At 69.9% G+C, this 15,133-nt stretch overlaps 5 protein-coding genes across 5 annotated transcripts; 3 read left to right on the top strand and 2 right to left on the bottom strand.

Moving 5' to 3' along the window:
- Window positions 1–905: 905 nt before the first annotated feature.
- AURANDRAFT_28821 (hypothetical protein) lies at window positions 906–1,988 on the top strand (the record flags this gene model as incomplete). The annotated part of the gene is made up of 1 exon (XM_009040386.1): window positions 906–1,988. One exon carries the CDS (start codon window positions 906–908, stop codon window positions 1,986–1,988), a length of 1,083 nt encoding a protein of 360 aa, XP_009038634.1.
- A 539-nt stretch (window positions 1,989–2,527) lies between these two features.
- On the bottom strand, window positions 2,528–3,343 carry AURANDRAFT_28829 (hypothetical protein; the record flags this gene model as incomplete). Its single annotated transcript, XM_009040171.1, has 1 exon — window positions 2,528–3,343. A coding segment is annotated over one exon (816 nt), but the record flags the coding sequence as incomplete, so codon positions are not given.
- Window positions 3,344–4,948: 1,605 nt separating this feature from the next.
- On the bottom strand, window positions 4,949–6,199 carry AURANDRAFT_65278 (hypothetical protein; the record flags this gene model as incomplete). The annotated part of the gene is made up of 1 exon (XM_009040170.1): window positions 4,949–6,199. One exon carries the CDS (start codon window positions 6,197–6,199, stop codon window positions 4,949–4,951), a length of 1,251 nt encoding a protein of 416 aa, XP_009038418.1.
- Window positions 6,200–7,888: 1,689 nt separating this feature from the next.
- On the top strand, window positions 7,889–11,196 carry AURANDRAFT_71910 (hypothetical protein; the record flags this gene model as incomplete). The annotated part of the gene is made up of 3 exons (XM_009040387.1): window positions 7,889–8,704; window positions 10,612–10,833; window positions 10,907–11,196. The coding sequence occupies 3 exons, from the start codon at window positions 7,889–7,891 to the stop codon at window positions 11,135–11,137; spliced, it is 1,269 nt and encodes a 422-aa protein (XP_009038635.1).
- Window positions 11,197–13,021: 1,825 nt separating this feature from the next.
- AURANDRAFT_28774 (hypothetical protein) lies at window positions 13,022–13,285 on the top strand (the record flags this gene model as incomplete). The annotated part of the gene is made up of 1 exon (XM_009040388.1): window positions 13,022–13,285. The coding sequence occupies one exon, from the start codon at window positions 13,022–13,024 to the stop codon at window positions 13,283–13,285; it is 264 nt and encodes an 87-aa protein (XP_009038636.1).
- Window positions 13,286–15,133: the final 1,848 nt, after the last annotated feature.

Below are 15,133 nucleotides of genomic sequence, written 5' to 3'. Positions count from 1 at the left end.
GGCGCCTCCGCCGCGTCCTCCGCCGCCTCCGCCGCGTCCTCCCCGGCGACTCGTCGCGCCGTCTTCGCGCGGAACGAGAGGAGCCGGAACGCGTGCGCGCGGTCGCGCACGCAGTACTCGCGCGTGCCCGACGCGCTGACGCGCCGGGACACGCCGAGCTCCGCGGCGACGGCGTCGAACGTCGCGCCGATGTCCTGCACGCTCGGCACCGGCTTGTGCGCGGCGCGCGCGAGCACGCGCCGCATCTCCGACGCGCTGCGCCAGCGGCCGCCGTGGACGAGGCCCACGAGCAAGACCAGCGTCGTCTCGGGCACGGGCACGGCGGCGCAGGACGTCTGCTGCGCGCGGGCGGCGAGCACGGGCGGGAAGCGGCCGAGGGCGCCGTCGACGGTCGACTGGAGCCGGCGCGGGAACTCGTCGGCCTGCCGCGCGTAGCGCGTCGGCGCGAAGGCCTCGCGGCGCGGCGGCGGCGGCGCGGGCGCTGGCGCGAAGGCCATTAGGGGACAACCCGCTAGACCGGCGCCGCAGGTCAAACATCGAGGCACCTTTGATTCAATGCCAGGTATCATCAAAACCGGCGGTCGATCAGCGCGCGAATAGACGCTGCCGCTTTAACCATGATCCACCAGGAGGAGTCGGACGCGGCGACGCGGCTGCAGGCCATCTCCCGCGGGCGGCGGAGCCGGCGCGTCGCCGCGCGGACGGCGACGCTGCGGAAGGAGCGCGAGCACGCGGCGACGGTGCTCCAGAACCGGCAGCGGGGGCGCCTCGCCGCCAAAAAGGTGGGCATGCAGCGGGACATGAGCCACGCGAGTACGAGCATCGGGCGCGTCTACCGGGGCCGCCAGGCGCGGCGCGAGCAGGAGCGGAAGAAGCGGGGGGGGAGGGCGCTGGACCGGGCCGACATGGTCAAGGGGCTGCACACGCTCGGCCGCGGCGCGTTCGACCTCAGGCACGTCTTCCTCGGGTTCACCGTGTCGGACCGGCTCATCACGGATTTAAGTTTGCTGGAGGAGTACCCCCACCTCCAGACCATCAACGTCTCCAAGAACCTCCTCACGGATTTGAGAAGTTTAGAAAGGGTGCCGTACCTCACGAACCTGGACGCGTCGGACAACCAGCTCGCGGAGGTGCTGGATCTCCAGTTCCCCGAGTGCGCGCCGGGGTCGGCCTGGTCCACGGGCGCGTCCCACGTGGGGTCCCAGCTCCGCGTCGCGGACCTCTCGCGGAACCGCGTCCGCGCGATCAAGGACCAGTCGGGCCACCGCTACCTCGAGAAGCTCTACCTGGACGGCAACCGCATCCGCACGATCTCGGGCGTGTCCGGGCTCGCCTACCTGACGACCCTGTCGCTGAACGGGAACAAGATCGGCAAGATCGACGGGCTGGGGAGTCTGCCGCTCGTCGATCTCTCGCTCGACGACAACTGCTTGCGGTTCCTCGAGAATTTGGAGAAGCTCGTGCTCCTCCAGAAGCTGTCCGTGGCGAACAACGCCATCGCGTCCCTCGACGGCTTGCAGAAGTGCGTCCAGCTCGGGAGCCTGGACGCGTCGGACAACGCGGTGGAGCGGGTGCGGGAAGTGGAAAGACTCGCGGACCTGCCGCTCTTCTCGTCCCTCTTCCTGCGGGGCAACCCCTGCGCGTCCCTGGACTTCTACAAGCGGCGCGTCATCGTGCGCCTCCAGCGCCTCACGGCCTTGGACGACGAGCCCGTGACGTCGGAGGAGAAGATCAAGTCCATCAACATCCACGGCGGCGACGAGAGCGACGTCGGCCACCGCAAGGAGATGTACAAGAAGTACTTCGGCAGCGACGGCGCCTGGGAGAACACGCTGCCGCCCTTCGTCGAGACGGAGCCGAGCCCCGCGCAGGAGGCCGCCGTCGCGGGCCGCGTCGTCGACAAGCTCGTTCACCACGCGGTCTTCGACGCGGAGCTCGCGGCGATCCACTCCTACGACCTCCCCGCGCCGCCGTCGCCCGCCGAGTAAGGCGCCAAAAACCGGTCCCTTTAGGGCGTGGGGTATTCCCAGGCGGGGAAGTGGTCCGGGGGCGCGGGCGGCGAGCCCGACGCGGACGGCGGCGGCGGCGGCGGCGCGGGCGCCGCGGACGCGACCTCGAGGGCGATCTCGTCGGCCGTCAGGCAGAGCCGGTCGCCGTCGATCTCGAAGTTGCGCCGCAGCGCCGCGCTCGAGCCCAGCAGCGCCGGCGGCGGCGGCGGCGGCGGCGGCTCGCTCGCGCCGTCGACGGACACCTTCCGCGGCGGCAGCGGCGGCGGCGCGGCGCGCTCGTCGACGAGCACGACGCCCTCGCCGCCGTCGTCGCGCATGGGGTTGAAGGGCGGCTCCAGAGACGCCAGCTTCGCGAAGTCGTTGCCGCACAACTCGGTGAAGAAGGAGTGCGCCGCCAGCTCGTCGTCCGCCAGGCGCGCCTTCGCGTCGCGCTTCAGCAGCGCCTCCACAAAGTAGGCCGTGTCGCGCGCCAGCGGGTCGCCCGACGCCAGCTTGTCCGGCGCCACGAGGTAGCGCGCCTGGAGCGGCGCGTAGCGCACGCGGCGGAACAGCTCGACGCGGTCCTCCGTGTACCACGGGGGGAGCCCGGTCACGAGCTCGGCCGTGAGCATGCCCAGCGCCCACCAGTCCACGTTGCCGCCGTAGTCGACGCGGTTCAGCACCTCCGGCGCCATGTACTCGGGCGTGCCGCAGAGAGAGGCGCAGCCCGAGACCCGGAAGACGGACGATTCGGCGTCCGCGTCCAAGATTTTCGAAAGCCCGAAATCGGCGAGGAGCACGTGGCCCCGCGCGTCGAAGAGCACGTTCTCGGGCTTGACGTCGCGGTAGGCCACGCGGTGGCCGTGGGCGTGGACCAACGCGCTCGACAGCTCCGCGACGATGAACCGCGCCTCCGCGGGCTCGAAGCGCTTCTTCCGCTGCAGGTGGCGGAAGAGCTCGCCGCCCCAGGCGCACTCCGTGACGATGTGGAGCGCGCCGGGCGCGCGCCAGGCGCCGAGCAGCGTCAGCACGTTCGCGTGGCCCCGCAACAGCTCGAGCGCGAGGCGCTCGGACCGCGCGTGCTCGCGCTTCTTCTCCGTCGCGAGCGACGCGGTCGCGACGGACTTGAGGGCGTACTGCTCGTCGCCGTCCGTGACGAGGTGGACCTTGCCGAAGCTGCCCTGGCCCAGCAGGCTCACGGCGCGCAGGTCCCGGCGCCACGCCTCGGGCGCCCGGCGCGCGTTCCCGGAACGGGGCCCGGCCGCGGCCCCCGCGTCCTCGACGGCGTCGACCCGGTGCGGGGCGTCGTTCGCCGGGTTCGCGGCGTCGGGCTTGAGCGGGTGGCCCTCGCCCATGAGGGGCTCCGTGAGGGGCTCGAGCACGTCGCCCGCGTGCGCTCCGCAGAGGCCGCACGCGCGCTTCTTGCCCCGGGAGAAGCGCTCCGGGTCGCTGTGGAGCCGCCGGTGGCTCTTCTTCGCCTCGTCGGGCTCCGGGGGCTTGGTCGTGGAGGCGCAGGAGGAGGACCGGGCGTCGTCGCTGTCGGCGTCGGAGGTTTTGGGCGACGCGGGCGGCGACACGCTGTTGGTCAGCGGGGTCTTCGTCACCGTCGTCGGGGACGGGTGGCGCTCCTTGCTCGAGCCCTTGAGGAGGTTCCAGAAGGTCGACGAGCGCATGGTCGGCGCCCGGGGTGATGGGGTTTGCCTTCTCCTCTCCCAAATAATTCGACTCGGTGGCGCCGAGAGAGGCAGTCGATTTTGTCGACGCAACGAATCCGAGCTCGGTCAGATGATGATGCCGCATTCAAGATCGGCCTAAGTGGGCTACGAGCGTATGGTGATTCGATGGGCTCACCTCATCGCGGTCGTCGCCGCCGCGGCAAAAACGAGCGACAAGCCCTGGAAGGCGCGCACGGCCGCCGCGAGCAGCTGGGCCGGCGCCCGCGTCGCGCTGCTCTGGCGCGGCATGCACTACGGCTCCTACAAGAGCGAGCGGCATCGCAACAAGATCATCCACGTGAACGCGAACCACTGGAGCGTGCACGAGAACCACGTGAAGAAGGTCGTCGGGCCCCTCGAGCGCGCCGGGGCGAACGTCACGGTCTTCGCCTGCAGCCACCACAGCGACGTCGCCGCGGATTGGCTGAAGAACGCCGGCGTCTCGCGGAGCGACATCGTCCTCAAGGACCACAAGAAGCAGATCCTGCCCAACGAGCTGCTGCGGCGCGCCTACGCTCTCGTGGAACGCTACGACTGGGACGTCTTGTTGTCGCTGCGCGCGGACATCGTCCTGAAGCGGGACGTCGTCGACCTCATGCGGCGCGACGCGACGGCGGGCTCCGCGGAATCCCCGACGCTCTGGCTGCCCTTCCACGAGGTCTACATCGGCCAGGACCACCACTGCACCTACAAGGAGCGGCACCTCTCGGAGAAGTGCCTCGCGCCCTGGCGGAAGCACGGCATGCGCTTCTCGGACGCCGCGCTCGCGCTCCCCCGTGTGGAAATCAAATCTTCAACTCGACTTCAATGTGCGCATATGCGACAATTTCGACGCAACCTCTTCGGCTCTGCTTCGAGAACTCGACGAGAGCGATCGATTCGTCCAAAAATCAGCCGAATCGACTTCGAGTTGACCGAGCGAGAGCATTTCAAAGTTTGGTCGGGACGCGTCCCAAACCGGCGGTTGATTTCCACACAGGTGCTCCCGCGGCCGATGCTCGGCGACGTGAAATACGCGCTCGAGCAGCTCATCGCGCACCGCGTCTGGGACCAGCACACGCTGGCCCTGCACCTCTTCAAGGGCCGGGGCTACGACGTCGGGCGCAACGTGTCCGCGCTGCTCGACGGGTTCTGGGACTCGAACGTCGACAAGCACGCGAACCCCTTGTTCTCGCTCGCGCGCGGCAAGGCCTACCTGTCCAAGCTCCAGCACCTCGAGGACAAGGGCCCCGGCGATTAAGCATGCTAGCCCTTCATGACGATGATGTTGCCCTTGTAGGAGCGGATGAGGTGGTCCGCGACGGAGCCGATGTGGTCCTTGGGCGACGTCGCGAGCGCGACGTACTCGGGCCGCTCGTCGTCGACGATGTCCGCGATGGCCTTGGCCGCCGTGACGCCCGCGGCCTTGGTCAGCACGTCGACGGCGTAGTGCTCCGCGAAGGCGTCGCCGGTGTAGCCCCGCTCGTGGAGGTGCGCGAGGTACTTGGCCTTGAGCGCCTCCGCGGCCGCCAGGTTGTCCGTGCCCTCCGTGAGCGTGACGACCCGCAGCTTGTCCTCGGGCTTCATGATCGCCAGGAGCAGGCGGTAGGCCGTCCAGCAGCGCTCGTGGTCGACGACGAAGGTCGTGATCGTCTTCGGGCCCGGCGTCGGCGCGCGTTTCACGATGACGCACGGGCACGCGACGGTCCTCAGGCTGAGGTCCGCGACCTGCCCCAGCACCGTCGGGTCCCGCGTCGGCTCCTTGCGCCCCGAGAAGCCCACGATCAAAAAGTTGGGCATGCGGTGGCTCCGCCGCGGCGTCGCGCCCTCGTCGGGCTCGGCCTTGAGACCGTTGACCCACTCGGAGATGAACGACTTCGTCGTCGTCTTGTCGTCCTTGACGTGGAGCAGCGAGCTCCGGCGCTTCTCCGGTAGGAAGCCCGTGAGCTCGCTGTCGTACCTCGCCATGATCGTGTCGGCCTTGAACTCGTGCTCCGTGTAGTCCTTGTCGCTCTTGACGTGCATGACCGTCAAGGTGTCGTCGTCCTTGACGAGCGTCTTGCCGACTTCGAAGGCGCGGTGCGCGGCCTGGCTGCCGTCCGTGAGCACGACGAAGGTCTGCGTCGGCGTCGCCAGCAGCTTCTTGTTCGTCTCCACGACGACCCCGCTGAGCCAGTCGACCTTGGAGGCTTCCAAATCGCGCGGCGACCGCTCGCCGGGCTTCGGCGCCGCGGCCGCCGCGGCGGGCGCGGCCGCGGGCGCCGCCGGCGTCGTCGACGCGGTCACGTGGAGCCGGCCCCGGCCCGTCGACGCCGAGTACTCCTTGTCCAGGTGGACCGTGAGCGCCTTGGAGGCGCACTCGGCCTCGGCGAAGGCCAGCAGCTCGGCGTCGCCGGCGCCGGCGGCCTTCTTCTCGGCGACGGCCTTGGACACCTCCGCAAAGGCCGGGGGGAAGGCCGACGCGTCCGAGTTCTTCTCGGCCGTCTCGTAGTCGGAGACGCTGCCCGCGGCGCCCATCGATATCTTTTTTCTTTCACGCTCTCAAACCTCACGTTGACGTTCAATCAAGCGCGGAGCTCTGCATCGAGGCTGCCTGAGCTGCTGCGGCCGTGCCGCCATGACGACAAACGCGCTGCACGACGACGAGGAGCTGCTCGGCGGCGAGGACGACGACGGCGTCGAGCTGTCGGCCGTGGACTTGGCCGGCGGCGAGGGCACGGACCCGAAGCGCGGGCTGGACTGGGCGACGGCGCGGGACCGCCACGCCCTCGAGGGCGCCAATCTCTTGACGAAACCCGTCAACTGCCCGCCGGTGATCTGCTGCCTGCTGCCCTGCCTCTACTCGCTGCCGTCCATGCGCACGTTCGCGGCGAGCGTGCCCGAGGACGCGCTCGTGCTACGAGAGGGCGAGTGGTGCGACGTCGAAGCTAGCAGCGTCGTCCGGGGCGACGTCGTGCTGCTCCAGGAGGGCGAGACGGCGCCGGCGGACTTCTCCGTGCTCAGCAGCACCGACGACTTCGAGATCTCGCTCAAGGCCGTCAACGGCAGCCGCATGACGCACCGGCCGGGCCCCGAGGCGCAGGTCGCGCTCGGCGCGGTGTGCCTGCGCGGCAACTGCCGCGGCGTCGTGACGGCCATCGCCGACGAGACGCTGCTGGCGCAGCGGCTCCGCGACGGCAAGTGGCCGCCGAGGTCCTAGGCGGGCGCTTTTTTGCTTCGATAATCGCGCGCTCCGCGGCGCCCGGCCCGCGTCGCGGGCCCGGCCTCTGCCGCGGCGGAATCGCCGGAGATCGCGACGTGCCTGCGCACGAGATGCGACGTCGCGCCCGTGGCGTCGCACCGGCGGCGCGACTGCCTTTTGACGGCCATCCCCCGGGCCGCGTCTTCGGCGACGGCCGACTGCTGCTTCTCTGCTTGCGTCGCGCGTTGGCTCGATCGCTTCGAGCTCGCGGGCGTCGACGGCGAGGGCGGGGACGTCGTCGGTTCGTAACAGCGCCCAAGGTTACCTCTAGGCGCCTGTCTAGTAGCGAACTCTTAGGGAAGTTGGGGCGCAGGGAAGAATCGAAGGGAATCCTATCGGCCGTGTGTGCTCTTGGGCGTGCGGCTTCTCCGACGCAAAATCCCCAATAATAATAATAATAATAATAATAATAATAATAATAATAATAATAATAATAATAATAATAATAATAATAATAATAATAATAATAATAATAATAATAATAATAATAATGGGCCGAGATCATGCTGGTGCACCACCGCGCGTAGGCCTAAACTCGACTCGCTAGAGTCGCAACACCATCGAAATCATGTCGCGTCTACGCACCCGTGCGCCCCGGGGACGCGTGGACGTCAAGGGCGCCGGGGCCGCGGGCCGTCGAGCCGAAACCGCGGGGGGGGGTGTCGGCCGTGGGCTCGGTAGGGCCACCAACCGAGCAAGTGGTACGGTATAATGTAGTGGAATAGTATGTATACAGTATAATGTAAATCCTAGGGGTTTTTATAAAACTCGCCTTGTTTTGATCCGCTGCAACATGTTTTGATCCGCTGCAACTTGTTTTGATCCGCTGCAACCCAAACATTCAACTTGTTTTGATCCGCTGCAACACGTTTTCTTGAACAAGGACGTCACGGCAAGACTAAAAGTCGATGTTTCATCTATTTTTCCCCGGCCAGCGCATGCTGAGCTCGAGCCACGCATTTGCGATGGCGAGCGCGCTAGTCCTGGCCCTGGCATCCTGCGCGACCGCGTTTGCGCCGCGACCGCGCCTCGGCGCAGCGCTGCAGCCGCTCAACGCCGCGGCCTTCGAGCGCTGGTCCTGGAGCGGTCCCGTCGCGCCGCCGCAGTCGAAGCGGGCGCTGCTCCAGGCTGTCGCCGCGTTCAAGGCCGCGACGGCCATGGACGGCAACGTGCCCATCGACTTCGGCGTGTCCGGCGGCGAACTGGACAAGAAGAGCCGCGCGCCGCGGAACCTCTTCCCGGAGGGCTTCGACGCCGTGTCGGAGCGCGTCGGCGCGGCCGCGCGGACGGTCGTGGCCGCCGTCGACGCGCTCGCGGCGGAGCCGTCGCTCGCCGGCGCCGCCGCGGCGTCGTGGCGCACGCGGGACTCGCCGCTCGACGGCGCGTGGAACAACCTGTGGACGACGGCGGCCGACGCGACGTTCGACGAGAAGACGGAGCGCGGCGCCGCCCGGGTGTCCAACGTCGTCGAGGCCAGGAGGGGCAAGATCACGAACATCATCGCCTTCGAGAGCCCCGCGAGCAAGGTCGAGACGTTGAAGGTGCGGCTCAGCGCGAGGCCCATCGGCGGCGCGCGGCTCGAGCTCACGTTCCGCTACGTGAAGGTCACCTTCCGGAAGCGGCTCCTCGGCCTCTTCAAGTCGATCTTCATCCCCGTGCCCGCGGCCTTCATCACGCGCGTGCTCTTCCTCTTCCGACCGGCGAAGAAGCCGCCCGTGCCCTTCTTCGACCTGCTCTACCTCGACGCGGATCTTAGAGTCCAGCGCACGGGCGAGGGCAACGTGTTCGTCCAGCGGCGGGGCTAAGTAGAAGGCACGCGTCGCCAGCGGGCGACGAAGAAGCCGTCCGCTCCAGCGCACGGGCGAGGGCGACGTGTTCGTCCAGCGGCGGGGCTAAGTAGCAGACGCGCGTCGCCAGCGGGCGACGAAGAAGCCGTCCGCGCGCGCCGAGGGCAGGAGCGTCCGCGCGTGGCCGGCCGCGCCCTCGAGAGACGCGTCGAAGTCCCAGGGCTCGAAGCCCCAGGACTCCGGCGACGCCTCGAACGCGCGGACGACGGCCGCGTTCTCCTCGGCGAGCACGGAGCACGTCGCGTAGACGAGGCGGTCCGCGGCCGCGTCCGCCGCGCGGCGGAGGATCGCGAGCTGGAGCTCCGCGAGCTCCGCGAGCGCCTCGCCGGACCGCGCGTCGGCGACGCGGTCGCGCGCGCGGCGCAGCGCGGCGTGGGCGTCGAGGACGTCGTCGAGGTCCGCGTCGCCGGCGCCGCGGTCGCGCGCGCGGCGCAGCGCGGCGTGCGCGTCGAGGACGTCGTCGAGGTCCGCGTCGCCGGCGTCGCGGTCGCGCGCGCGGCGCAGCGCGGCGTGGGCGTCGAGGACGCCGTCGAGGTCCGCGTCGCCGGCGCCGGCGGCGAAGTCGACGGTGCGGCCGAAGCGGCGCAGGACGCCGGAGCCCGAGCACGGCGCGTCGACGAGGACGGCGTTGAAAGTTCGCCCCGCCGGGAGCGGCGCCTCGTCGCTGCAGAAGACGCGCCGCGCCACGCCGGCCTTCGCCGCCCGCGCCCGGAGCCGCGCGAGGCGGGACGCGTCGACGTCGTGGCACCAGACGCTTTCGAAGCGCTCCGCGAGCGCCAAGGTCTTGCCGCCGTTGCCCGCGCAGAAGTCGAGCGCGGTGCCGCCGCCGCCGCAGGCCTCGGCGACGGCCTGCGACCCGGCGTCCTGGACCTCGAAGGCGCCAGCGTCCCAGCCGGGCAGCGCCCAGACGCCGCCGCGCGGTCGCCCGTAGGGGAGCGTGAGCGCCCTCGGAGCGCCCAAACTTTCCGGAGGTCGCGCCGCGCCGACGCGGCGCGCGACGGTTTCCAGATCGAACCCGCCGGCGACGCGCAGCGTCACGGGCCCGCGCAGCGTCGAGTTGAACGCGACCTCCGCGGCGGCCGCGTCGCCGAAGTCCCGGCGGAGGCGCCGCGCGAGCCAGAGCGGCACGCCCGACCGCGTCGCGAGCGCGTCGTCGCCGTCGTCGGGCCACGGGACCGGGTTCCGCGGCGCCGCGGCGCCGCCGACGCGCGCCGCCAGCGCGTCGCGCAGCGGCGCGGCCGTCTCGTCGGCGTGCTCGAGTAGCAGGCGCGCGGCGACGTCGGCGCCGTCGGCGCTGCGCACGCCGCGCGCGCCGAGGATCCACTCGTAGCGCTTCAGCCGCGACGCGCAGCCCAGCACGCTGGATGCGGCGAGGCCGCGCTCCTCGTCGCTGAGGTCCTTCGCCGCGCGCAGCGCTTTGGCCAGGCAGCGGTCCGGTGCCGCGTTTTCCACCCGAATTTCGTGCAGCGTGTCGATGGCCAATCTTGCACATCGATCCTGGCGCGCCGTCGACAGCGCAAAGGCTGCCGTTGCGACGAGCGAGAGCCGCAAAACTCGGCAGACCATGCTTTGCAAAATTTGCCACAAATTCACAATTCAGCATCTATTCAGCGAGCTGAAAGAGCAGGGCGCGTGCAGCTCATCCCCCGCCTTACGCCCGCGACGCTGCTGCTCTGCATTAGTCGACCATGGATCTCAGCACCGACCTCCCGCTTCTCGTCGCCTCGGCCGCCGCCGCGTTGCTCGGCACCCTTCTTTTGTTTGGCGGCAAGTCCAGCGGCCGCACGATCCTCCTGACGCGGCGCTCCCACGTCAAGTACGCCAAGAAGAAAGTTCCCCAGGCCGCCGTGGACCGCGCGCTCGAGGCGGCGATCCTCGCTCCCAACCACTTTCTGTCCGAGCCCTGGCGCTTCTACCAGTGCGGCGCCGAGACCATCAAGAAGTTCGCGGCGCTCAACGCCGACAAGGCGGACGCCTGCCTCGCGGTGCCGGGCATGATGGTCGTCACGCTCACGTCCAAGCACAAGCTCGACGAGAAGCTCGGCCTCGAGGACCACGCCGCCGTCCGTAGCGCGGCGTCCACCTTTTTTCGCCGACGAAGCTTCGCGTTTTCCGCGACCGCGTTCCGCCCGCCAGGTCAGCTGCGCGGTGCAGAACTTCATGCTGTCGCTCCACGCCGAGGGCCTCGCGAGCAAGTGGATGACGGGCGCCATGGGCATCGCGCCGGAGAAGATCCTCGAGGCCGTCGGCGCGCCCGAGGGCGAGAAGATGATGGCCGTCGTCTGGTTCGGCTACGCGGGAGAGAAGAAGGCGACGCCGCCGAAGCGCAAGCTCGGCGTCGCCGGCTGCTACACGAAGCTCGCCTAGGCGCGCGAAACGGCGACGAAAGAAGAGGCTAAGCTGAGAAATAATCAGCACTTTCGGCTACTGTGCAGTTTTTAGGTCAAACTCGCTCGCGCGGACTACCTCGCCGGCGCCCCGTCGTCGTCCCCGTCGTCGTCCGACGACGACGGCGCGTCGTCGGACGGCGCCGCGGCAAAATCGGCCCTCGAGCGGCGCGCCGCGGAGCTCGCGGAGGAGCGCGACCGCCTCGACGCGGAGCGCGACCGCCTGGCGAGCGCCGCCGCCTGACGCGTCCGCGTCCTCCCTCTCCCTCTCGCTCGCTCGCTCGCTCGCTCGCTCGCTCGCTCGCTCTTGCTTGTGTGAATAAGCGCCCTATGTTTGAACTCCGAGGGGGGGCTCCGTCGGTTTAGACCAGGCGCCCTCAGCCCCTGCGTAAGGCGGTGTTGAGGTCCCCTTTGAAGGGCAAGCGGCTGTGGTATATAAAAACGCGAGTGGCTGGAAGGCGAAGTCGACTAGTGCCGCGGCTGTCGACGCAGCGCGGCGATGAGCGCCTGGGACTCGGCGTCGTGGGCGCAGGCCGAGAGCGCGGCCCAGAGCGCCCCGAACGGTGGAAAGGCCTGGGGCGGCGCCGCTGCGCCCAAGAAGCCGGTGGAGGCCAAGGCCAAGGCCGTGCCCTGGAAGTCCATCGAGCCGCTCGACATCCCCGGCGCGAAGCCCATCGAGAAGATCTCCGGCGCGGACCCCAAGTACGTGCTCGAGCACTACCTGCTCAACGGCGAGGGCACGCCCGTCGTGTTCACGGACGCGCAGAAGGACTGGTTCGGCAAGGGCGCGCGGCGGTGGACGCTCGACTGGATCGCGAAGCACTACGGCGCCGAGGAGCTCGCCATCAACGACCGGGCGCCGCTCCAGGAGTGGGACGACCCGCCCATGCGCACGCGCTTCGTGAGCATCGCGGAGTACGCCGCGTACGCGCGCGGCGAGGAGACGTCGTTCAGCCGCGAGCCGGCGCAGAACCCGTGGTACATGAACTCCTGGGAGCCCTTCGGCAAGTTCCCCGAGCTGCTGCGGGAGTGGTCCTACCCCTACTTCGTTGAGGACCTGCTGAAGCACGACGACGACTTCAACCCGAACAACGTCGTCAACTACTCGAAAGTTTTCTGCGGAGTTCCCGGGTCGACGACGCGGCTCCACTACGACAACCAGCAGACCCACGCCTGGCTCGCCCAGGTCGACGGCCGCAAGCAGTTCGTGCTCTACGCGCCGTCGGACGCGGAGTTTCTACGGCTCCACGCGTGGGAGGAGAAGATCGGCGACTCCGGCAGCGACGGCCTCCGGCGCGCGTTCGACCCGGCGACGCCGCCGGACGCGACGGTCTACCCGCACACGCGCAGGGCCCAGGCCTACGTCGCCGTCGTCGAGCCCGGCGAGACGATCCTCGTGCCCCGGGGCTGGTGGCACTACGCGCGGGCCCTCGACGTGAACGTCACGCTCATGCGCAACTTTGTGAACTCGGCGAACAGCGACTTCTTCAAGGATTCGCTGAACCGCGAGCCGGGCAACAAGCACAAGCCGCGCATCCTGGATCTCGCGAAGCAGTGCGTCGTCTGCAAGATGGGCGCGGCGAAGAACAGGAAGCTGTTGCCCTGCGGCTCCTGCAAGGCCGTGGCGTACTGCTCGCGCGACTGCCAGAAGAAGCACTGGAAGGACCACAAGCGCTTCTGCCACGCGTTGAAGGGCCTGAACCTGCCGTCGTACCCGGCGGCGTGCCCGCCGGCGAACCCGCGCCAGGCCCCGGCGCCCCAGCCGGACCTCTTCGCGGACAAGGGCGGCGCGAGCGAGGGGCCCCGGACCTTCGCGAAGACCGTGCTCCGCGAGGGCCGCGGCCCGACGCCCGACGACGAGGCCATGGTCCGCGTCCACTACGACGGCTACCTCGCGGACGGCCAGAAGATGGACTCGTCGACGGACAAGGACAAGGCCTTCGACTTCCACATCACGCGGAGCGGCGTCGCGCGGGGCTGGCGCGAGGCGACGCGGACCATGCGCGTCGGCGAGAAGGCGACGATCGCCGTCGCGCCCCACGCGGCCTACGCGGAGCGGGGCGTGCCGGACAAGGTCCCGCCCCACTGCGCCCTGGTCTTCGACGTCGAGATCCTCGAGGTGTGGTAGAGGGCGCGATTTTTAACTTCAATTTTACACATTTTTATGCCAGGTTGCACCTGTGCTGCCGCAACGTTGACGCAGCTCGACCCGCAGACCACCAGCGCAGCTCGACTTCCGCACTCACCACGCAGCGCGTTGCACGACGCTGCTGCAGCTCGAGCTCTCGAGGCTCTCTGCGTCGCCACGCAGCACACCTGCACGACGGCGCTGCTGCAGCTCGTCATCGCGCTCCTGGCGCCGCGCTGCGGAGCGTTTGTAGCATCGGGCAGCAGCAGCGCGCTCCGCAGCGTGGCGCTCCGCTCGCAGCACGCGCCGCTCCGCAGCGCTGCGCTCCGCTCGCAACCGTCGCCGCTGCTCATGGCTACACCGCGCGTCGAGCTCTTCTTCAAGTCCGACGCCGAGCTGCGCGAGCGCGTCGCCTTCCTCGCGTCGCGCGGCTACACGTCCTACAACATCGTCAACAAGGACAAGGGCGACGACGTCGCGCGGTGGACAAGCGCGGCGCTCGACGCCGGCGCCTCGGACGTCTGCGCGCACTTTTCCATCAAGTACAACTGCAAGGGCAAGGACCCGCGGGACGGCGCCGTCGCGCGCTTCGGCCGGCTCCTGAGCGCGCTCGCGGGCAAGAGCGCCGAGGTGCTGCTCGTGTCCGGCTCGAACGCGAAGCCGGGCCTCGACGCCGCGACGTTTCTCGGGAAGGTCTCCACCACGCGCGGCGTCCGCGTCGGCGTGGCGTTCAACCCGTACCTGGCCGGCGACGCGGGCGCGGAGGAGCGGCGCCGGCTCGCGGCGAAGCTCGCGACGGGTCTCGTCCAGTCGGTCTGGCTCCAGTTCGGCAGCGACGCGGCGCAGCTCGACGACTCGCTCGCGTGGCTGCGGCGTGAGTACCCCGACGTGCGCGTCGTCGGCTCCGTCTTTCTGCCGACGAAGAAGCTCATCGCGCAGCAGAAGTTCCGGCCCTGGAACGGCGTGCTGCTGGGCGAGGACTACCTCTCGGGCCCGGAGGGCGCCGAGGCCGCGACGCGGCGGCTCCTGGAGGTCTACGGCGCGCGGGACGTCGGCGCGCTCGTGGAAGCGCCGGGCGTCCGCACGGCCGCCGACGCCGACGCCGTCGACGCGCTCTTCCCGGCGACGGCGGCCGGCGCGCCGCGAACGCTCGCGCTCTTCCGGGCCACGGACCTCCGGCTGCGCGACAACCCGATGCTCTGCCTCGCGGCGGAGTCCGGCGCGGCCTGCGTCTTCGGCTTCGTGGCGGCGGACGACGACGGCGTGGGCCCGGCGGCGCGCGTCTACCTCGCCGCGGCGCTCGAAGCGCTCGCCGCGGAGCTCAAGGCGAGCTACGGCGCGACGCTCGTGCTGCGCCGGTCCGAGCGCTGGGCCGACGGCGCCGCGGCGCTCGCCGCGGAGGTGGGGGCGACGGCGGTCTGCTGCAACCGGGCCCACGGCGCCGCGCGCGCGCGCGTCGACGCGCTGGCGGCGAAGGTCTCGCTCGAGACGCCCGCGACGAGCGCCTCGCTGCTCTACGCGCCCGAGGACGTGGCCATGCCGACGGGCTTCCAGGGCGGCCACTGGGGCACGCTCATGCCCTTTCTTGCGCGCCTGCCGCGCGACGGGCGACCCGGCGAAGCCCCGCTTAGCGCCGAAGACCGTCGCGCTCGCGGACACCGGGGTCGACGCGGGCGCCGTCGGCGACCTCGGCCTCGCGCGGACGTGGGGCGCGGGCATCCTCGCCTTCCACGGCGCCGCCGGCGAGGCCGCCGCCAAGGCCGCGGCGCTCGCGTTCCTCGACGGCGGGCTCCGCCGCTACGAGCGCGACCGGTCACGCGTCGACGTCGACGGCGCGACGGCGCGCGT

This window comes from Aureococcus anophagefferens (genome assembly GCF_000186865.1).
Source record: "Aureococcus anophagefferens unplaced genomic scaffold AURANscaffold_14, whole genome shotgun sequence".
NCBI lineage: Eukaryota > Pelagophyceae > Pelagomonadales > Pelagomonadaceae > Aureococcus > Aureococcus anophagefferens.
Note: the sequence above shows the minus strand (reverse complement) of the source record. Positions and strands in the feature narration are given on the sequence as shown.